General features: G+C 46.3%; 3 protein-coding genes across 3 annotated transcripts in view; all 3 read left to right on the top strand.

Annotated features, from left to right (window-relative positions):
* LOC149451809 (uncharacterized) overlaps window positions 1-2,441 on the top strand; it is a 187,251-nt gene extending 184,810 nt beyond the window's left edge. Inside the window, exon 10 of the mRNA XM_089690168.1 lies at window positions 330-2,441. Coding sequence (XP_089546294.1) covers window positions 330-1,101 — 772 coding nt within the window. The 3' untranslated portion in view covers window positions 1,102-2,441. The remainder of the gene's footprint in view (window positions 1-329) is intronic.
* A 5,424-nt stretch (window positions 2,442-7,865) lies between these two features.
* LOC149451808 (uncharacterized) lies at window positions 7,866-17,513 on the top strand. The gene is made up of 7 exons (XM_089690154.1): window positions 7,866-7,929; window positions 15,923-16,032; window positions 16,304-16,438; window positions 16,525-16,648; window positions 16,765-16,862; window positions 16,943-17,146; window positions 17,270-17,513. Exons 2-7 carry the CDS (start codon window positions 15,955-15,957, stop codon window positions 17,423-17,425), a joined length of 795 nt encoding a protein of 264 aa, XP_089546280.1. The 5' UTR covers window positions 7,866-7,929; window positions 15,923-15,954; the 3' UTR covers window positions 17,426-17,513.
* A 3,137-nt stretch (window positions 17,514-20,650) lies between these two features.
* On the top strand, window positions 20,651-22,439 carry LOC149451807 (uncharacterized). The gene has a single exon (XM_089690152.1). The coding sequence runs from the start codon at window positions 20,661-20,663 to the stop codon at window positions 21,711-21,713; it is 1,053 nt and encodes a 350-aa protein (XP_089546278.1). The 5' UTR covers window positions 20,651-20,660; the 3' UTR covers window positions 21,714-22,439.
* Window positions 22,440-23,078: the final 639 nt, after the last annotated feature.

Genomic DNA, 23,078 nt, shown 5'->3' with positions numbered 1-23,078 from the left:
GTGGAATTGTAAGCTCCTCAGAGACCAAGCTGCCTGATGTGGGCAGAGTCCTGGTTTGGGGGAACCAATCAGCTCCTGTTTAGTAATCCTCTTTGTCTTTGTATTTTAGTCCATGGCCGGGAGATGAGGAAAACCTCCGAGGATTGTCTCACTTTGTCTCCAGACTGGAAAGTAGAAGATGAGGACATCACACAGTATAGTCCAGGAGAAAACCCGGCTCCCTCCAATCTCTATCCGGCACCACACAGTGTAGATGGACCATCAGATTCCTCGTATCCTGAGGAACCTCAGACTGTGCGGGACCGGGCCGGCCTTCCAACAGGGAAGAGGTTCTCCTGTACTGAGTGCAGGAAGGGTTTCCATTCTAAATCCAATCTTAATGAACATAAAAGAACTCACACAGGTGCCAAGCCATATTCCTGTCCTGAGTGTGGGAATTGTTTTTCAAAGACATCCAATCTCTACCGACATCAGAGGTCTCACACAGGTGAGAAGCCATATTCCTGTTCTGAATGCGGGAAATGTTTTGTAAATAGATCACGTCTTTTCACGCATCTAAGGTCTCACACAGGGGAGAAGCCGTTTTCTTGTTCTGAGTGCAAGAAATGTTTTTCAGAGAAGGCACATCTTTATGATCATCTAAGACAGCACACGGGTGAGAAACCACATTCCTGTCCTGAGTGCGGGAAATGTTTTTCAAGAAAATCCACTCTTTCCATTCATCAGAGATCTCACACGGGGGAAAAGCCGTATTCCTGTCCTGAGTGTGGAAAATGTTTTGGAAATAAATCACATCTTGGTAAACATCAAAGTTCTCACATGGGGGAGAAGCCATTTTCCTGTCCCGAGTGTGGGAAATGTTTTTCAGATAAGTCGTCTCTTTACCGACACCAGAAATGGCACACGGGTGAGAAGCCATATTCCTGTTCTGAGTGCGGGAAGTTTTTTGCACAAAAATCAGATCTTGTCACACATCAGAGATCTCACACAGGGGAGAAACCGTATTCCTGTCCTGAGTGCTGGAAATGTTTTTCAGGGAAGTCTAATCTGTACAGACATCAGAGATCTCACACAGGGCGTGAAGCTACTTTCCTGTCCTGAGGGCGGGAAATGCTTTTCACAAAAGTCCAGTCTTTACAGACATCAGAGATTTCACACGGTGGAGAAGCCACTTTCCTGTCCTGAGTGAGGGAAATGTTCCTCACTGAAGTCCTGTCTTACTCTACATCAGAGATCCCACACAACCCTGGAGGTGTATTAGTGCCTTGAGTGTGGGAAATGTTTTCTAGATGAATATTGCTGAACATCCCAGCTCTCATGTGGGGAAGAAGCACACCCTGATATACACCTCAGATATACTCCATGGCTGATCTTCATCATGGAAGGAACAGTTCATAAGGAGATCAGAGGTCACCAAAGACATGAATGAAGTGTTGGACCTGGTTGGCCATTGATGGCAGGAGAAGAATAAAAATGAAGTCATCACCTTTCATTGACTGAGTACATTTTATGATGTAGGGTTTCAAAAACACTTAGAGGTCTATTTTTCTCTGCAGTCTTGTTAAAAGTTAATTTGTAATAAAAAATGTATTGACGGAAAAAATAATTGTGTCGGTGCGATGATGAAAAAAAAAATGCTTCTAGGAGTATATCATATACAGCAAGTATTCGAAGTGCATTGGTCAGAACTATATCATATATAGCTCAGTGTACAGAGTGCAGTGGGCAGGAGTATATCATATATAGCTCAGGGTACAGAGTGCAGTGGGCAGGAGTATATCATATACAGCAAGTATACAAAGTGCAGTGGTCAGAATTATATCATATAGCTCAGTGTACAGAGTTCAGTGAGCAGGAGTATATCATATACAGCAAGTATACAAAGTGCAGTGGTCAGGAGTATATCATATATAGCTCAGTGTACAGAGTGCAGTGGTCAGGAGTATATCATATATAGCTCAGTGTATAGAGTGCAGTGGTCAGAACTATATCATATATAGCTCAGGGTACAGAGTGCAGTGAGCAGGAATATATCATATACAGCAAGTATAAAAAGTGCAGTGGTCAGAACTATATCATATATAGCTCAGTGTACAGAGTTCAGTGGCCAGGAGAATATTATATATTGTGGCAGCACCCAAATATTGTAGAGTTCCCCTTAAGTTTTAACATTTCTAACAAAATCTGTTTGCAAACCAAGGTCATCAACTCGCTTCCCCCCTCCCTTATTTCCTGTGAAATAATGTGTTCCAGTCTGTAGCTGGCACCCTTATTTTCAGCTGAAGATAATGTAGCAAGGCCATGATCCTGCACTGCTTAGAAAGTCTTTTAAATGTATGGAAAGTGAAAGAGGAAATATATGCATTGTGACATAATTGCTGATATGTATACCCTGTAAGATGATAGGTCACCAGATGGTTAATAAAGCTTGTTTTCCTCAAGTTCGTGTCCGGAGTTTTACCTGCAATTCCCAAAGTTGCCATTACAATATAGCTCAGTGTACAGTGGTCAGAACTATATCATATATAGCTCAGTGTACAGAGTTCAGAAGTCAGGAGTTTATTATATATAGCTCAGTGTAAAGAGTGCAGTGGTCAGAAATATACCATATATATCTCCGTGTACAGAATTCAGTGGTCAGGAATATATTCTATATAGCTTAGTGTACAGAGTGCAGTGGTCAGGAGTATATCATATATAGCTCAGTGTACAGAGTTCAGTGGTCATACACCCAGGCATATAAAGTACAGTGTTCAAGAGGATGTCATATACAGTCCTGGGTATAGAGTGCAGTGGTCAGGAGCATGTCATATACAGTCCTGTGTATAGAGTGCAGTTGTCAGGAGCATGTCATATACAGCCCTGTGTATAGAGTGCAGTGCTCAGGACCATGTCATATACAGCCCTGTGTATAGAGTGCAGTGGTCAGGAGTATGTCATATACAGCCCTGTGTATAGAGTGCAGTGGTCAGGAGCATGTCATATACAGTCCTGTGTATAGAGTGCAGTGGTCAGGAGCATGTCATATAGAGCCCTGTGTATAGAGTGCAGTGGTCAGGAGCATGTCATATACAGTCCTGTGTATAGAGTGCAGTTGTCAGGAACATGTCATATACAGCCCTGTGTATAGAGTGCAGTGCTCAGGACCATGTCATATACAGCCCTGTGTATAGAGTGCAGTGGTCAGGTAAAGTAGAGTATTAGAACCATGACAGTCATAGTCACTAGCTATAGAGTAATAATAAGAACCCACAAGGAGAACTGTTCCATCGGCTCTTTCAGAACACAGAACAGGCTTTCTCCGGGTCTTCTACTGATATTTATTAGTGAGAAAAGTCTCTCCTGCACCGTTCTCTCCTTGACATATCGTAGAATGAAGCCGTATTGTTCTTTCAGTGTCATCCTCCCGTGTTCTGTCCATTTCCACACTGACACCAAGAGCTCCTCCACCATCCTGGAGTATTTGTTGTCTCGCCATGTTTCCAATGATGGAGATCCAGAGACTGACCGGAGTCTTCTTCTCGATGTCACCAGACCACCTCTTCCTCTACTATTGGGGTGCTGGGCCTTTCCATGACTACTCCGGGCCCCAACCTCTTCTATAGCATTGTGAAGATTTCTATCATATTTACTAAGAAGAGAAGGAAGCTGAAGAAAATGTCCATAATAGAGATGAGAGTTCCACATAGTATGAGCAGCATCACCATTCACTCTGTGACCAAGACCTAGTCTGGCAATGCACAAAATGATACCAATGAGTCTCTGACCAATCTCACGGTTTGGATGCACAATAGTCCTCTTACACCCGCCGGCATCCGATCCGATCCTGTACTTCAAAAACGGATTAATGGGGATCCGTTCCCCATCTGTCCAGCGGTTCAGATGACAATCGGGTGAAAACGGACAGCCGGTCTGTTTCCATCCAACCGTGCCATTGAAATCAGTGGGCTGTGTCTGTGCCCGTTCTCTGCAGCAGTGGAGCGGACACAGACCTGTCACCTGACTGCTCAGCGGAGAGATCCCCTGCTGAGCAGGTGGATCACATTGATGGATCCACCCCATCTGAAAGGGGCTTAAAACTCCTTGTTGTCAGGTCTGTTTATTTTATTATTTATTTATTTCAGATACTTATGTATCACCGTCAATTTACGCAGCGCTTTACATATATATTGTACATTCACATCAGTCCTTGACCCTCAAGGGGCGTACAATCTAAGGTCCCTAACTCCCATTTATACATACACATACTAGGGACAATTTAGACAGGATCCAATTAACCGACCAGCATGTCTGTGGAGAGTGGGAGGAAACCGGAGTACCCGGAGGAAACCCACGCAGGCACAGGGAGAACATGCAAACTCCAGGCAGGAGGTGCTGTGGTTGGGATTCAAACCAACAACCCGAGTACTGCCAGGCGGAAGTGCTAACCATTTAGCCACTGTGCTGCCCATGTATTGTTTCTGTTATCAATGGGCTAGCGTCATCCAGTGGCCAAATGTCATTAATGCCTTTTGTTTAATTATTATGGGAGGGTCAGAGAGTCCAGAGATTTCTGGGAAAGGTCATCCTCCATCTTAATTTCTTTTGAGCCAACAAGAATGACATGTCCTGTACCTAGGGTTGCCACCTCATCCCTTTAAACCTGAACACATAATAATTACACAGGTTCTGTGGCTGATTAAGGTGGTCATTAAACTCACCTAGAGCCTTACCTGCAGCAAATCAGCCTCAGAACCTGTGTCAGTAATATGTGTTTGGGTTTAAGGGGATGAGGTGGCACCCCTACCTGTACCTCTCCCTCTTGTGGAAGAATCGCTGGTAGAAACTCTACTAACCTATTCCTCCAAGCAGCCAACAATTACCTGCAGAAACCTTCACAACTTGAACCCTTCTCCTTTCCACTCTGCAAATGACTGCCTCTATGACAGACTCTCTCCCCTGTCCTGCCCTGACCTGGCCACAGCTGTCTACAACAGTTCACTTTCATCCACACTAGACTCACTTGCTCCTCTAAGAATACAAAGTATCAGGCCACGACAATTACATCCGTGGCAGACTGACAACACCAGAAATCTTAAACGACATAGTCGTGCGCTGGAGCTAATGTGGTGTAAAACCAAATCTCAACAAGCGTTCACCCGATATAAATCTGCTTTCTTAACATACAATTCCTCCCTCCATGCTGCCAAACAAGCCTACTTTGTCACTCTCATCAATAGCTTGTCATCCAGTCCTCGTCTCTTCTCTACTTTTAACTCTCTACTTTCTCCACCTCCACCCAGTACCTCACTCACTGCTCACGAGATTGCTAATCATTTCAAAAACAAGATTGACACAATTCGTAGGGGCATCTCCACTGCACAGACATCCATCCCACTTAGCATACCTTATACTAAATCTCCCTCAACACTTTCCTCTTTTGAGCTCGCTACTACCGAAGAGGTCACTAAGGTTTTCTCAGAAGCCCGTCTCACTACCTGCCCCCTGGATCCTTTCCCTTCACAACTACTACGGTCACCCTCTTCTTCCATCCTATGCTCCCTCACTCACATCTTCAATCTTTCCCTCTCTACTGGTGCCTTCCCCTCCCCTATAAAGCATGCGCACATCACTCCCATACTTAAAAAGCCCTCCCTGGACCCCACCAACCTGAACAACTTAAGACCCATCTCCCTGCTGCCATTTACCTCTAAACTCTTAGAACGCTTAGTCTACAATCACCTGAGCTCCCACCTCACTGACAACAACCTTCTTGGACCCTTTACAGTCTGGCTTTTGCTCACTACACTCCACTGAAACCACCCTACTAAAACTCACTAATGATCTACTAACTGCTAAAACCAATGGCCACTACTCCGTACTCATCCCAACCAATGACCACTACTCCGTACTCATCCCAGCCAATGGTCGCTACTCCGTACTCATCCCAACCAATGGCCACTACTCCGTACACATCCCAACCAATGGCCACTACTCCGTACTCATCCCAACCAATGGCCACTACTCCGTACTCATCCCAAACAATGGCCACTACTCCATACTCTTACTACTTGACATCTATGCGGCTTGACCATCCCCTTCTCCTCCTCAAAGAACTCCACTCTCTTGGCCTCCAAGACTCTGCTCTCTCCTGGTTCTCCTCCTACCTATCGCAGCGCTCCTTCAGCGTTACCTATAACTCAGTCTCCTCCTCTCCACTCCTTCTTTCTGTAGGGGTCCCTCAATGTTCTGTCCTTGGACCCCTTCTCTTCTCCATCTACACCTCCTCCCTTAGTCACTTGATAAACTCCCATGGCTTTAAGTACCATCTCTATGCTGATGACACACAAATCTATCTTTCTACCCCTCACCTCACCCCTTCAGTCTCCTCTCACATTACTAACCTACTAAGTGACATATCGGCATGGATGTCATTCCACTTCCTCAAACTCAATCTTTCCAAAACGGAGCTCATACTATTCCCTCCAGCCCATGCCCCCTCCCCTGACTTCATCAAGATCAATAATACAACCATCAGTCCCTCCCCTCATGCCAGGGTACGAGGTGTAATCCTAGACTCCCTTCTGTCCTTTCAGCTCCAAATCCAATCACTGTCCAAATCTTGTAGACTTCACCTCCACAACATCTCCAAGATACGCCCGTTCCTAACCTCGGAAACCACTAAGCAACTTATTCACTCCCTTGTTATCTCTCACCTTGACTATTGTAACTCCCTCTTCATTGGCTGACCTCATCGCAGGCTATCCCCTCTTCAGTCTATCATGAATGCTGCTGTCAGACTCATCCATCTTACTAACCGTTCTGTATCTGCCACCCCTCTCTGCCAATCCCTCCACTGGCCTCCACTCAGTGTCCTCCACCCCTCTCTGCCAATCCCTCCACTGGCCTCCATTCAGTGTCCTCCACCCCTCTCTGCCAATCCCTCCACTGGCCTCCATTCAGTGTCCTCCACGCCTCTCTGCCAATCCCTCCACTGGCCTCCACTCAGTGTCCTCCACCCCTCTGTGCCAATCCCTCCACTGGCCTCCACTCAGTGTCCTCCACCCCTCTCTGCCAATCCCTCCACTGGCCTCCACTCAGTGTCCTCCACCCCTCTCTGCCAATCCCTCCACTGGCTTCCCATTGCCCAACGAATAAAATTCAAAACATTAACAATAACATATAAAGCCATTTATAACTCTGCCCCAAATTACATCACCAATCTTGTCTCTGAATATCACCCAAACCGTACCCTTTGCTCCTCCCACGACCTCCTGCTTTCCAACTCCCTTGTCTCCTCCTCCCATGCTCATCTACAGGACTTCTCCAGAGCCTCCCCCATCCTCTCGAATTCTCTACCCCAATCTATCAGACTATCGCTTACTCTGCTCACTTTTAGGCGATCTCTGAAAACCTCTCTCTTCAGGGAAGCCTATCCTGGCTATTAATCTTCTACTCCTCCTACCAGTCCATCCCCCACAGTTATTACCTTTTGTACCACTAGCCCCTCCCTCTTAGATTGTAAGCTCCCAGGAGCAGGGCCCTCCTATCCCTCTTGTATTGAACTGTATCCTTGCTGTATTGTCTCCCTTTATTTACACTGCCCCTTGCATGTTTAATAAATCTTCAGAGTTCATCATAGTTTCAGTTTTTGACCACAGGGGTGAAGGTTACGCTGTCCGTGAGGATTCTAGATCTGGAATGCAGTAGCCGGTAATGGAACAATAAAGATCTACAGTCCATACACACACAGCACAAGGCCGGGGTCACACTACCAGATGCTTCTCGGGGCTGCAGTTCCTCTGAGCTCCACAAGGTGGGGATCTCACTTCTACCCAGACAGGAAGTCTCTATGAGAGACAGGAAGTGATGTCAGGTACAGACAGGAAGAGCCGAGGTGAGGTGGGAGGAAGAAGAGGGGAGACGTTGGTAGAAGTGGCAGCAGAGGAGGTAATAAGATGTTATTTCCTATTTACACCCAGTAACCCCCCGTCATGTCCGTCCTCTTCCTCCGTAGTCACGTCCGTCCTCTTCCTCCATAGTCACATCCGTCCTCTTCCTCCATAGTCACATCCGTCCTCTTCCTCCATAGTCACGTCCGTCCTCTTCCTCCATAACCACGTCCGTCCTCTTCCTCCGCGGTCACGTCCGTCCTCTTCCTCCGCGGTCACGTCCGTCCTCTTCCTCCGCGGTCACGTCCGTCCTCTTCCTCCGCGGTCACGTCCGTCCTCTTCCTCCGCGGTCACGTCCGTCCTCTTCCTCCGCGGTCACGTCCGTCCTCTTCCTCCGCAGTCACGTCCGTCCTCTTCCTCCATAGTCACATCCGTCCTCTTCCTCCATAGTCACATCCGTCCTCTTCCTCCATAGTCACGTCCGTCCTCTTCCTCCATAACCACGTCCGTCCTCTTCCTCCGCGGTCACGTCCGTCCTCTTCCTCCGCGGTCACGTCCGTCCTCTTCCTCCGCGGTCACGTCCGTCCTCTTCCTCCGCGGTCACGTCCGTCCTCTTCCTCCGCGGTCACGTCCGTCCTCTTCCTCCGCGGTCACGTCCGTCCTCTTCCTCCGCGGTCACGTCCGTCCTCTTCCTCCGCGGTCACGTCCGTCCTCTTCCCCCGAGGTCACGTCCGTCCTCTTCCCCCGAGGTCACGTCCGTCCTCTTCCCCCATAGTCACGTCCGTCCTCTTCCTCCATAGTCACGTCCGTCCTCTTCCTCCATAGTCACTGTGACGTCTTTTATCTCCAGCAGATGATGATACACACATATATAGTGTGGGAACCCAGATTAACCCCTTCAGGGGCACAACATTCCCCCACTTCCGGGGCCGGGACATTCTCCTCATTGTGGAGATGGGTCACCTTCTCACCTCACCAGTCTATATTAACATACAACTTTTATCAGTGTCGGGGGATGGGGGGATATTTCGGGGGATTGGAATATGTTTGTCTTTATTTTATAAGATTCAAATAGCAAGAAAGAAAGACACAGCTGATCATGTGATGAGGTAAAAGGCCAATCACAGCGGCCTTTTACCACGTGATCAGCCGTGTCCAATGACACAACAGATCACAGAGTAAATACAGTTACCGGTTATCAGCTGCACTTTACTTTTAGATCCATCATGGCAGCACCCGTTATTGGGCATCTACTTCCCTGCTGCCACCACGTCCCTCACCTTGTTGCATCACTGCCGCATCACCAGCCATCCCATTAAAGTGAATGGGACTGTCGGTGAGTCGACAGCGGGTCAGAGGGGGAGCCACTGCAGGACAGGGATGACAGTTGCTCTTTAAAAATGATGATGTGATTTAAGTCAAGTGTTTTCACTAGTGATTTCAATCAAATCCACCCTGTGCAGCACTTTACATATGGACCATTCCCATCAGTTCCTAACCCTCAAGGGGTGTACAATCTAAGGTCCCTACAGTGAGGAACAGAAGTATTTGAACCCCCTGCGATTTTGCAAGTTCTCCCACTTAGAAATCATGGAGGGGTCTGACATTCACATTGTTGGTGCATTCCCACCCTGAGAGACAGAATTAAAAAAAAAATGCAGGAAATCCCATTGTATGATTTGTAAAGAATGTATTTGTCTTGCACGGCTGAACAGAAGTATTTGAACCCCTGAGAAGATCAGTGTTAATATTTGGTACAGAAGCCTTTGTTTGCAATTACAGAGGTCAGACGTTTCCTGTAGTTCCTGACCAGGTTTGCACTGCAACAGGGATTTTGGCCGACTCCTCCACACAGATCTCCTCTAGATCTGTCAGGTTTCGGGGCTGTCGCTGAGCAACACAGAGTTTCAGCTCCCTCCAAAGATGTTCTATGTGATTTAGGTCTGGAGACTGGCTAGGCCACTCCACAACCTTGATATGCTTCTTACGGAGCCACTCCTTGGTTCTCCTGGCTGTGTGCTTCGGGTCGTTGTCATGTTGGAAGACCCAGCCACGACCCATCTTCAATGCTCTGAGGGAAGGAGGTTGTTGCTCAAAATCTCACAATAAATGGCCCCATTCATCCTCTCCTTAATACAGTGCAGTTGTCCTGTCCCCTTCGCAGAAAAGCACCCCCAAAGCATGATGTTACCACCCCCATGCTTCACAGTAGGGATGGTGTTCTTGGGATGCAATTCATCCTTCTTTTTCCTCCAAACACGACGAGTGAAGTTTAGACAAAAAAGTTCTACTTTGGTCTCATCTGACCACATGACTTTCTCCCATGCCTCCTCTGGATCATCCAGATTGTCCTTGGCAAACTTCAGACGGTCCTGGACATGTGATGACTTGAGCAGGGGAACCTTCCGTGCAATGCATGATTTGAAACCATGACGGCGTAGTGTTGTACTGACAGTGACCTTTGAAACTGTGGTCCCAGCTCTCTTCATGTCATTGACCAGCTCCTCCCTTGTAGTTCTGGGCTGATTCCTCACCTTTCTTATCATCAGTGATACCCCACGAGGTGACATCTTGCATGGAGCCCCAGTCCGAGGGAGACTGACAGTCGTCTTCAGCCTCTTCCATTTTCTAACAATTGCTCCAACAGTTGATCTATTTTCACCAAGCTGCTTGGCAATTGCCCCGTAGCCCTTTCCAGCCTTCTGGAGGTCCACAATTTTGTCTCCGGTGTCTTTTGACAGCTCATTGGTCTTGCCCATGGTAGTAGTTGGCGTCTGACGTACTGTGGGGTGGACAGGTGTCTTTAAAGAGCTCAGACAGGTGCTACTAAGTTAGATGAATGAGTGGAGTAGAGGTGGACTTTTTAAAGGCACAGTAACAGGTCTTTGAGAGCCAGAATTCTTGCTGTTTCTTCGGAGTTCTAATACTTATGTTCAGCAGTGCAAGACAAATACATTCTTTACAAATCATACAATGTGAGTTCCTGAATTTTTTTTTTAATTCTGTCTCTCAGAGTGGGAATGCACCTGCAATGTGAATGTCAGACCCCTCCATGATTTCTAAGTGGGAGAACTTGCAAAATCGCAGGGTGTTCAAATACTTCTGTTCCTCACTGTAATTCATTCATACATACACATACTAGGGCCAATTTAGACAGGAACCAATTATCCTCCCAGCATGTCTTTGGAGTGTGGGAGGAAACTGGAGTACCCGGAGGAAACCCACGCAGGCACAGGGAGAACATGCAAACTCCAGGCAGGTGGTGCCGTGGTTGGGATTCGAACCAGCAACCCAAGCACTGCCAGTGGAAAGTGCTAACAATTTTACCTCTTTTCTGCCATAATCCAAAACTGTAGTTTATTGATTTCAGGTGTTGATTGTTCCATAAGGTGGTGTAGTGAGAAAAAAAAAAATAGTTTTACTGTAGCCAAAGCTTATGGGCTATGAGGTACAGTGTTGTGAAAAAGTATTTGCCCCCTTCTTGGGGTTTTTTTTTGCATATTTGTCACACTTAAATGGTTCGGATCATCAAACAAATTTTATTATTACACAGACAACCCAAGTAAATACAAAATGCAGTTTTTAAATAATGATTTAATTTATTAAGAGGAAGAAAGCTGTGTGACCTGGCTGGTCCTATGCGAAAAACATAATAACTGGTTGCTCCACCCTTGGCGGCATCAACTGCAATCAAGGGTTTGTGAATACTGGCAATGAGTCTTTCACATTGCTGTGGAGGGATTTTGGCCCACTGTTTTAATTCGGCCACATTTGGAGGGTTTTCCAGCATGAACTGCCTTGTTTAAGGTCATGCCACAGCATCTCAATCGGATTTGGGTCCTGACTTTGACCGGGCCACTCCAAAACCTTCATTTTTCTGGTGTATTTCATTGTCCTCCTGCATAACCCAAATGCTCTTGAGCTTGAGGTCAGGAACGGATGGCCGGACATTCTCCTTCAAGATTTTCTGGTAGAGCGCAGAATTCATGGTTCCATCAATTATGGCAAGTCCTCCAGGTCCTGAAGATGCAAAGCAATCCCAGAACATCACACTTTCATGGTTCCATCAATTATGGCAAGTCATCCAGGTTCTGAAGCTGCAAAGCAACCCCAGAACATCACACTATCATGGTTCCACCAATTATGGCAAGTCCTCCAGGTCCTGAAGATGGAAAGCAATCCCAGAACATCACACTATCATGGTTCCATCAATTATGGCAAGTCCTCCTGGTCGTACATTCTCCTTCAGGATTTTATGGTAGAGCGCAGAATTCATGGTTCCATCAATTATGGCAAGTCCTCCAGGTCCTGAAGATGCAAAGGAACCCCAGAACATCACACTTTCATAGTTCCTTCAATTATGGCAAGTCCTCCAGGTTCTGAAGCTGCAAAGCAACCCCAGAACATCACACAATCATGGTTCCATCAGTTATGGCAAGTCCTCCAGGTCCTGAAGATGCAAAGCAACCCCAGAACATCACACTTTCATGGTTCCATCAGTTATGGCAAGTCATCCAGGTCCTGAAGATGCAAAGCAACCCCAGAACACCACACTTTCATGGTTCCATCAGTTATGGCAAGTCCTCCAGGTTCTGAAGCTGCAAAGCAACCCCAGAACACCACACTATCATGGTTCCATCAGTTATGGCAAGTCCTCCAGGTTCTGAAGCTGCAAAGCAACCCCAGAACACCACATTTTCATGGTTCCATCAATTATGGCAAGTCCTCCAGGTCCTGAAGCTGCAAAGCAACCCCAGAACCTCACACTATCATGGTTCCATCAATTATGGCAAGTCCTCCAGGTCCTGAAGATGCAAAGCAACCCCAGAACATCACACTATCATGGTTCCATCAATTATGGCAACTCCTCCTTGTCATACATTCTCCTTCAGGATTTTCTGGTAGAGCGCAGAATTCATGGTTCCATCAATTATGGCAAGTCCTCCAGGTCCTGAAGCTGCAAAGCAACCCCAGAACATCACACTTTCATGGTTCCATCAATTATGGCAAGTCCTCCAGGTCCTGAAGCTGCAAAGCAACCCCAGAACCTCACACTATCATGGTTCCATCAATTATGGCAAGTCCTCCAGGTCCTGAAGATGCAAAGCAACCCCAGAACATCACACTATCATGGTTCCATCAATTATGGCAAGTCCTCCTGGTCATACATTCTCCTTCAGGATTTTCTGGTGGAGCGCAGAATTCATGGTTCCATCAATTATGGCAAGTCCTCCAGGTCCTGAAGATGCAAAGCAACCCCAGAACATCACACTATCATGGTTCCATCAATTATGGCAAGTCCTCCAGGTCCTGAAGATGCAAAGCAACCCCAAAACACCACACTTTCATGGTTCCATCAATTATGGCAAGTCCTCTAGGTCCTGAAGCTGCAAAGCAACCCCAGAACATCACACTTTCATGGTTCCATCAATTATGGCAAGTCCTCCAGGTCCTGAAGCTGCAAAGCAACCCCAGCACATCATACTTTCATGGTTCCATCAATTATGGCAAGTCCTCCAGGTCCTGAAGCTGCAAAGCAACCCCAGAACATCACACTTTCATGGTTCCATCAATTATGGCAAGTCCTCCAGGTCCTTAAGCTGCAAAGCAACCCCAGAACATCACACTATCATGGTTCCATCAATTATGGAAAGTCCTCCAGGTTTTGAAGATGCAAAGCAACCCCAGAACATCACACTATCATGGTTCCATCAATTATGGCAAGTCCTCCTGGTCGTATATTCTCCTTCAGGATTTTCTGGTAGAGCGCAGAATTCATGGTTCTATCAAGTCCTCCAGGTCCTGAAGATGCAAAAAAACCCCAGACCATCACACTATCACCACCATGTGTGACTGTTGGTATGATGTTCTTTTTATGAAATGCTGTGTTAGTTTTACGCTAGATGTAATGGGATGCACGCCTTCCAAAAAGTTCAACTTTTGTCTCATCAGTCCACAAAATATTTGCTCAAAAGTCTTGTGGATAATCAAGATTTGTTTTGGAAAATGTGACACAAGCCTTTGTGTTCTTTTTGATCAGCAGTGGCTTTGGCCTTGGAACTCTTCCATGGATTCCATTTTTGACCAGTCTCTTTCTTCTTGTTGAAAACTGAACACTGACATTAACTGAAGCAAGTGAGGCCTGCAGTTCTATAGATGTTGTTCTGGGTACTTTTATGACCTCTTGGATGAATTGTCGTTGGGCTCTTGCAGTAATTTTGATAGGCCGGTCCCTCATGGGAAGGTTCACCACCATTCCAAGTTTTCTCCATATGTGGATAATGGCTCTCACCGTGGTTTGCTGGAGTCCCAAAGCCTTAGAAATGGCTTTGTAACCCTTTCCAGACTGGTACGTCAATTACTTTGTTTCTCATCTGTTCTTGAATTTCTTTAGATCATGGCATGATGTGTTGCTTTTTGAGTTCTTTTAGCATGCTTTGTTTTGTCAGCCAAGGTCTATTTAAGTAATTTCTTGATTCAACAGGACTGGCAGTAATCAGGCCTAGGGGTGGCAAGTGAAATGTATGCAAAAAAAAAATCAGGAAGGGGCAAATACTTTTTTACAACATTGTATAATGTAGCATATTGTTAATGAAGAATGAACAGATCAGCCTCTAATTGGGAGATCAGATGGTATTCCGAGTTAAGAGATGATAACCTCTCCTGAATGGGGTCTGCTTCATCCTCCTCAATCCAACATCATTTTTAAATTTTATTAGGGTGTGATCATGGTGCTTTACTGCGTGCATTAATAAATTATGATAATACAGGTCTTGTGTGAATATTTATAATATAATGAGATATCACCATACAGTTTTGAAGGAGTTGGAGATGATTGGTCACTTGTCCAGCCAGTCATCTTCCTCCTCTGTGTGCTGTCCTGTATTGGTCAGCAGATGTACCCTGCTTCTAGTTTGTACAGCCTTAACACTGTTATGTCTTGCGGCAACTGCTCTCCCCCAACTATCCCCCCATGCAGTAACTGCTCTCCCCCTATTATCTCCCCATGCAGCAACTGCTCTCCCCTTCTATCCCCCGTGCAGCAACTGCTCTCCCCCTATTATCTCCCCATGCAGCAACTGCTCTCCCCTACTATCCCCTCGTGCAGCAACTGCTCTCCCCCTTCTATCCCCGTGCAGCAACTGCCCTCCCCGTAGTATCCCCCCATGCAGCAACTGCTCTCCCCCAACTATCCCCCGTTGCAGCAACTGCTCTCCCCCTACTATCTTCCCATGCAGCAACCGCGCTCCCCTACTACCCCCCGTGCAGCACCTGCTCTCCCCCTATTATCTCCCCATACAGCAACTTCTCTCCCCTGCTCTCCCCCTTCTATCCCCGTGCAGCAAATGCCCTCCCCATAATATCCCCCCATGCAGCAACTGCTCTCCCCCTACTATCTCCCCATGCAGCAACTACTCACCATCTATCTTTCCGTGCAGCAACTGCTCGTCTCTTACTATATCCCTGTGCAGCAACTCTGCCTCTCATATTAGGTCTCTCTATCTTTGTAGTATTTTGATAGAGGTGAATGGACAGCCTAGCTTTTATTCCTACTCTGCTGATGGGGGGACGTGTGGTGCTTTTAGTGAACACTGTTTATCGCACAAGGTGATGGCGGGTTGCAAACAGATGGGACCTTTTCAACAACACGTGTATGTTGACACTCATTGATTCCAGTGATTAGCTTATTCCCTCTAGTGTTCTCCAGCATTCTTACACTGTATCTCCTGTTAATAAGGTGTACGGAATTCCTGTGCTCCTTGGCTTCATCTAGTGGCCCCCAATGTAGAATTTTTCTACTGCTCATAATTAAAGAACATTCATTTAGAAGAATGAGACAAGCGTAAATAAAACATACTGTGTTGTCCAATTTGCACAGAACAAATGAGCATGCAGATTTTCTGGATGGATAGTTATCCGAATAAAACCTTGAGTAACCAATATATGTGCCAATTCTCACTGGGGGCAGCCCGACTAATAACTGCTTATGTCCCCATTGTTAGATTGCACAATCAATACAGTCCAGATAATTATCCTCTATTCATCTACAGAGAAACCTGCATAGATCACATGATCAACGAGGATGGAGGAGGACTGGAGATACATGACTGAGAGGATATTAAACCTCACCCTGGAGATCATCTACCTTCTGACCGGAGAGGTGAGGAGGATTCTGGGAGGTCACATGACATCACTCTTATCTCTATTAATAAAACACAGACCTGACCGGAGAGGTGAGGAGGATTCTGGGAGGTCACATGACATCACTCATCTCTATTAATAAAACACAGACCTGACCGGAGAGGTGAGGAGGATTCTGGGAGGTCACATGACATCACTCATATCTCTATTAATAAAACACAGACCTGACCGGAGAGGTGAGGAGGATTCTGGGATTATAACATGATATTCCTATTGGTTCCTCAATACAGAGATTTCCTGTTCCGAAGTCAGGTGATCGTAGGACCATCACAGTGCCTCCATGTGACTCCCTAAAACCTGAGAGACACAACATGCAGAAGATTCTAGAAGTCACCAAGAAGATGATGGAGCTGCTGACAGGAGAGGTGAGCGGTGCCGGGAATTCTGGGACATTCTCCAGTAACAGACAAGGGATGTGTCTGGATGGTGACTGTATCATTGTGTGTGTCAGGTTCCTATAAGGTGTCAGGGTGTCACTGTCTATTTCTCCATGGAGGAGTGGGAGTATTTAGAAGGACACAAGGATCTCTACAAGGACGTCATGATGGACAATCAGCCGCCCCTCACATCACCGGGTAAGAGGAGACTTTATTGTAAAGGAGAGAGCAGTACGGAGGATCCACCTAGATCCCCCATCATCTGATAAACACATAGAAACAATGGATTCAGTCAGTGTGTGTGTTTCCTACAGATGGATCCAGTCATGGGAACCCACCAGAGAGATGTCCCCGTCCTCTGTATTCCCGGGATTCCACACAGGAAGGTCACACCATCCCTCACCATCATCAGGTAGGTGATTGACAATTATTGGTAGTTCTTATTTATAAACAGAATGTTTGTTACAATGAATGTTTTATTATATCTTTCAGAGCACAAGCCTCTGGGATAATATTGTTGTTAAAGAAGAGTATAAAGAGGAGGATGAGGAGTATGGAGTGATGGAGGAATTTTCAGAAATACACAAGGATATGGTGGAGCCACCTAATACCAGGAACCCACCAGAGAGATGTACCCGTCCTCTGTATTCCCGGGATTCCACACAGGAGGGTCACACCATCCCTCACTGTTACAAGGTTGGTGGGACAGATCATTGAAAACATGGACTTGTGGAGATAATGTGTGGAATTTTTATGTGATGTCACAATATTAAAGTTTATATTTTACAGATGATATTTTCTCTCATTCTCTTGGTTTAGGGTGAAGATCTGATAGATATAAAAGTTGTGGTTAAATCAGAAGAAGAAGAAGAGGCGTATGTGAGGGATGATCAGCAGTCTATGGAGGAGGATGGAATAACGGGGACATTTATAGAGGAGGACACTCCTACAGAGATCAGCACAGGTGGGTCATGAACACTAAATCCATTCCTCCACCCATACTGCTCACTGATTGGTCCAGAGTAGGGCGGGGACTGGGTGATATCAGCCTGTAATCCCCTGGTCACTTTCCTGAGCTGTGTTCCCCGTCCTGTATTCCTGGATTTCTCTCGGATAATCTCCCTTCTCTGTGCTGCAGACACAATTTATGTATCTAGACTGGATCTATGGAGATTCTGGGGTTCAGCCGGCAGCAAAATGTTGACTTTCGCCATAGACGTTACTATAACTAGGCATCTGGGCCTTGGGTTTTCATCTCCATGCCCAGGTCTAGTAAGATCCCTGACAGAGTAATTCTCCCAGTGTTACTCTGTGGTCTGCTGGCTGTGCCGGGTGGAGGGATATGTCTGTATAGTCTCAGACCCAAGTCACTGAGTGCAGTCTCAAGAGATGGGAGGCAGCGGTGTGGGACCTCTGCAACTTGTCTACAGGAAACATTTTAGGCTTCCACCAGGGGCGGACTGACAACTCATGGGTCCCCCGGGCAATAGGGGATCATGGGGCCCCTGTGTCCTTGCCCAAACTCAAAAAAGCCTATGAAAAAGGTACCAGGGGCATCTCATGGGGCCCCCTACTGACCCCGGGCCCTCGGGCAGTGCCCGAGTTTCCAAATGGTCAGTCCGCCCCTGGCTTCCACTGATTACTGAATACCAATATTATGAGTCCTGACGATTACACTGTATAGTTAATACTGCATATAATATATTCCTGACCCCCGCACTATATAGACTATCCTGTGCATTACATAGTCCTGATACTAAATAGTCCTAGCTGTTGTAACCTGGCCAGTATGCTGTACATTGCATAGTCCTAGCTTCTGCTCTCTACCTCCTATCTTCTGCTATATATAAATATAAAATGTATTTTCTTTTGTTACACCCATTTTTTACCAGCTCTAGATATCTGATGATGTGATTGGAGCACAGACTTTTACATGGGTGATAATATCCTCCAACTTTGGACCCTTAAACAGAAATTGATAATGAGGGAGGAGTCAATACCCCAATGATGGTGGTCTTCAGGATCAGTCCAGTCTTTGTCTTAGTTGTTCTCCCCCCATCCTCACTCTCTGACCTCTGGTGGGGCTCAGCCCTGCTGTTATTCCTGACTAAGGCTCCTTTCACACTGGTTCGCCTCAAAAACGCTTGAAAAATGACTAGTGTTTTTGGAGCATTTTTGATGCGTTTTTCAAGCGAAACACCATGGACATACTTTTGTAGCTCAAATTGGGCAGATTTGCACGTATTTTATCAAGTCATGCGGTATTTTAGTAGCGAAAATCATGCGTTCATGTTTCAGCTGTCAGCGGAGTTCCCCATTGACAGCTGAATGTAAAAGAATTGCCGGCAATTAAATAATAATAAAAAAATGGCATGGGGTCCCCCCCCTCCATCCATACTGTCACCCTTGGAGACAGTCTTTGACAAGTCCTTTATTAAAAGAAGGAAAATAAATGAATGTCCCTCGCAGAAGATCCAACGTCAATCACGATGCCCACGCCTGCCGCCGGACCAGAAAAAAGAAAAAAAAAAAAAAGAAGGCTCTGCTCCCGACACTGGCCCCCACCGTCTGACTGCTTTGCTGGCTTGACAGTTCTTAAATATGTAAAGGGCGGAGCCATCACGCATGTGAGCCTGCCCCTGTGTGACATCATTGACCCAGCATGCCCTGGTCGATGATGTCACATGGGGCGGGGTCACTTGAGTATTTACGAACTGTCAAGCCAATGAAGCAGGCAGACGGTTGGAGCCAGCGTTGGGAGAGGAGCCTTCTTCTTTTTTTTTTTTTCCGGTAGGCGGCGGGCATTGTGATTGACGTTGGATCTACTTCGGGGGACATTCTTTTATTTTCCTTCTTTTAATAAAGGACTTTTCAAAGACTGTCTACTGTCTTTTTTTACACTACAGGTTTTTTTGTGAATGGGTACCCCATACTCATTCACATGGGGGGCGGGAGTGTCAGGATCTGGGGGCTTCCAGATTCTGATAAGCCCCTGCCCGCAGACCCCCACAACTACTGGCCAGGGTTGTGGGGAAGAGGCCCTAGTCCCCATCAACATGGGGACAAGGTGCTTTGGGGGGAGCCCCCCTGCCTCAAAGCACCCCCTGATGTTTAGGGCATGTGGCCTGGTATGGTTCAGGAGGGGGGGGGATCGCTCGTCCCTCCCTTTTCTGACACGCCGGGCTGCATGTTCGGATAAGGGTCTGGTATAGATTTTGGGGGGACACCATGCCATTTTTTTTTTTTGGATGGGGGTTCCCCTCAAAATCCATACTAGACCCGAAGGGCTTGGTATGGATGGAGGGGGGGGACCCCACACCATTTATTTATTCATTTTTAATTGCAGGCAATTCTTTCTTTTACATTCAGCCATCAGTGGGGAACCCCTCTGACAGCTGAAACAGCCAGACCTTCCCACCTGTGCGGTGCATTTTTGGAGCGGTTTTAAGCATTTCTGGATCGTTTTTGAGGCGGTTACCATTCATTTCAATGGGATGAGGTGTTTTTGAGTCGTTTTGTTTTTTTTAACTCCCCAAACATGCCTCAAAGATGCTGCAAGCGGGAGTTTTCACACCGCATCGCAAGGTCAACACCTAATTGTTAAAACATACATAGATATACATTCACATACATAGGGAAGCAGTTTTTTGATCTTTTCACGTTTTTTTTTTTTACACAAAAATGCTTCAAAAACTCTTCAGTGTGAAAGCAGCCTAAATCATGGACTATATAGAGAAGTGATAATGAGGGAGGAGCCAATACCCCAATGATGGTGGTCTTCAGGATCAGTCCAGTCTTCATCTTGGTTGTTCTCCCCCCATCCTCACTCTCTGACCTCTGGTGGGGCTCAGCCCCGCTGTTCTTCATGACTAAATCATGGACTAAATAAGGAAGTGCAGTACTTCTTGTGTTGGGAAGATGGCGATGAGTGATAGAGGGGGTGGGGACCCTCGTCCTATAATCCCCTCATCACTGTCCCTCCTATAAAAGACAGTTCTGGTTGTTTCCTCACTCTCTGACTAAGGTCCATGAATAAAGAAATGACCTGGTAGGAGATCAGAGGAGACATTTCCTAGTTCCCTTGAGGGTGGAATTGTAAGCTCCTCAGAGACCAAGCTGCCTGATGTGGGCGGAGTCCTGGTTTGGGGGAACCAATCAGCTCCTGTCTAGTAATCCTCTTTGTCTTTGTATTTTAGTCCATGGCCGGGAGATGAGGAAAACCTCCGAGGATTGTCTCACTTTGTCTCCAGACTGGAAAGTAGAAGATGAGGACATCACACAGTATAGTCCAGGAGAAAACCCGGCTCCCTCCAGTGTCCATCCGGCACCACCCAGTGTAGATGGACCATCGGATTCCTCGTATCCTGAGGAACCTCAGACTGTGCGGGACCGGGCCGGCCTTCCAACAGGGAAGAGGTTCTCCTGTACTGAGTGCGGGAAAGGTTTCCATTCTAAATACAATCTTAATGATCATAAAAGATCTCACACGGGTGAGAAGCCGTATTCCTGTCCTGAGTGCGGAAAATTTTTTTCAAAGAGGTCCAATCTCTACAGACATCAGAGATCTCACATGGGAAAGAAGCCATATTCCTGTTCTGAGTGCGGGAAATGTTGTTTGCAGAAATCAGAAGTTGTTGGACATCAAATGTCTCACATGGGAAAGAAGCCGTATTCCTGTCTAGAGTGCGGGAAATGCTTTATACAAAAATCACAACTTGTCACACATCAGAGATCTCACACTGGAGAGAAGCCTTTTTCCTGTCCTGAGTGCGGGAAATGCTTTGTACAGAAATCACATCTTGTCACACATCAAAGATCTCATACTGGGGAAAAACCTTTTTCCTGTCCTGACTGCGGGAAAGGTTTTTCATTGAAATCCAGTCTTTGCAGACATCAGATATTGCATACGGGTAAGAAGCCATACTCCTGTCTTGAGTGTGGGAAATGTTTTTCACGGAAGTCTGGTCTTTACATGCATCAGACATTGCACACAGGTGAGAAACCACACTCCTGCCCTGAGTGCGGGAAATGTTTTTCAAAAAAGTCAAATCTCGATAGACATCAGAGATCTCACACAAGAAAGAAGCCGTGGTCTGGTCCTGATTGCGGGAAAGATTTTGTACAGAAATTACAACTTTTCACACAGAGTTCCCACACTGGGCAGAAGTCATTTTCCTGTCCCAAGTGTGGGAAATGTTTTTCAGATAAGTCCAATCTTTATCATCATCAGAAATTGCACAAAGGGGAGAAGCCGTATTCCTGAGTGTGGGAAATGTTTTTCAGAAAAGTCTAGTCTTTGCACACATTGGTGATCGCACACGGGGGAGAAGCCGTATTCCTGTTCTGAGTGCGGGAAATGGTTTTCAGAGAAGTCTAATCTTTACAGACATCACAGATCTCACACGGGAAAGAAGCCGTATTTCTGTTCTGAGTGCGGGAAATTGTTTTCTGAGAAGTCCTCTCTTCACAGACATCAGGGATTGCACACGGGAGAAGACGGATTTCTGTTCATAGTGCGGGAAATGCTTTGTAAAAAAAACTCAGAACTTATCACACATGAAAGATCTCACATGGAGAAGAACCTTTTTTTCTGTCCTGAGTGCAGAAAATGTCTTTCAGGGAATCCAGCCTTTCCAAACATCCAAGATGTCACATTGGGGAGAAGCAACTTTCCTATCCTGAGTGAGGGAAATGTTCTTCTCTGAAGTCCTGTCTTCCTGTACATCGGAGATCCCACACAACCCTGGAGGTGTATTAGTGCCTTGAGTGCGGGAAATGTCTTCTAGATGAATGTTGCTGGATATCCCAGGTCTCATGTGGGGAAGAAGCACACCCTGATATACACCTCAGATATACTCCATGGCTGATCTTCATCATGGAAGAAACAGTTCATAAGGAGATCAGAGGTCACCAAACACGTGGATGAAGTGTGGGACCGGGTTGGTCATTGATGGCAGGAGAAGAATAAAAATGGAGTCATCACCTTTCATTGGCTGAGTACATTTTGTGGTGGGAGATTTCACAAACACTTAAAAAAAAAAAATAGTTGAACAAATATGACACACTATAGCCCAGTCATAATGAATTTTGGCCATGTTTTGTCCTATAGAGCAGTGGTCTCCAAACTGTGGCCCAAGGACCGGTTGCAGCCCTTTGCTTGCTTTTTTCTGGCCCTTGGGGCACTATTTCATCCACTGATACCAACAATAAGGCATAATTCCCCCCCCCCCCACTGACACCAACTAAGAGGGCACAATTCCTTTCAATGACACCAATGATGGGGCACAATTCCTTTCAATGACACCAATGATGGGGCACAATTCCTCCCAGTGATGGGGCACAATTCCTTCCAATTGCACCAATGATGGGGCACAATTCCTTCCAATAACACCAATGATGGGGCACTATTCCTTCCAATAACACCAGTGATGGGGCACAATTCCTCCCAGTGATGGGGCTCAATTCTTCCCAATAATGGGGCACAATTCTTCCTAATGATGGGGCACAATTCTTCCCAATGATGGGGCACAATTCCTCCCAGTGATGGGGCACAATTATTCCAATGATGGGGCACAATTCCTCCCAGTGATGGGGCACAATTATTCTAATGGCACCAATGATGGGGCAC

Source organism: Staurois parvus, unplaced genomic scaffold (assembly GCF_062004578.1).
Source record: "Staurois parvus isolate SC_StPar_1 unplaced genomic scaffold, SC_StPar_1.0 ptg000519l, whole genome shotgun sequence".
In the NCBI taxonomy this organism is placed as follows: Eukaryota; Metazoa; Chordata; class Amphibia; order Anura; family Ranidae; genus Staurois; species Staurois parvus.
The sequence above is the reverse complement of the archived record's forward strand: the minus strand, read 5'-3'. Positions and strand labels throughout refer to the sequence as shown.

Coding starts and splice junctions, on each gene's coding strand:
- LOC149451808 (XM_089690154.1), top strand. CDS start 15,955: ATGGAGGAGGACTGGAGATACATGACTGAGAGGATATTAAACCTCACC. Junction 16,033..16,303: donor TCTACCTTCTGACCGGAGAG/GTGAGGAGGATT, acceptor TCCTCAATACAG/AGATTTCCTGTTCCGAAGTC. Junction 16,863..16,942: donor CCATCCCTCACCATCATCAG/GTAGGTGATTGA, acceptor TATATCTTTCAG/AGCACAAGCCTCTGGGATAA.
- LOC149451807 (XM_089690152.1), top strand. CDS start 20,661: ATGAGGAAAACCTCCGAGGATTGTCTCACTTTGTCTCCAGACTGGAAA.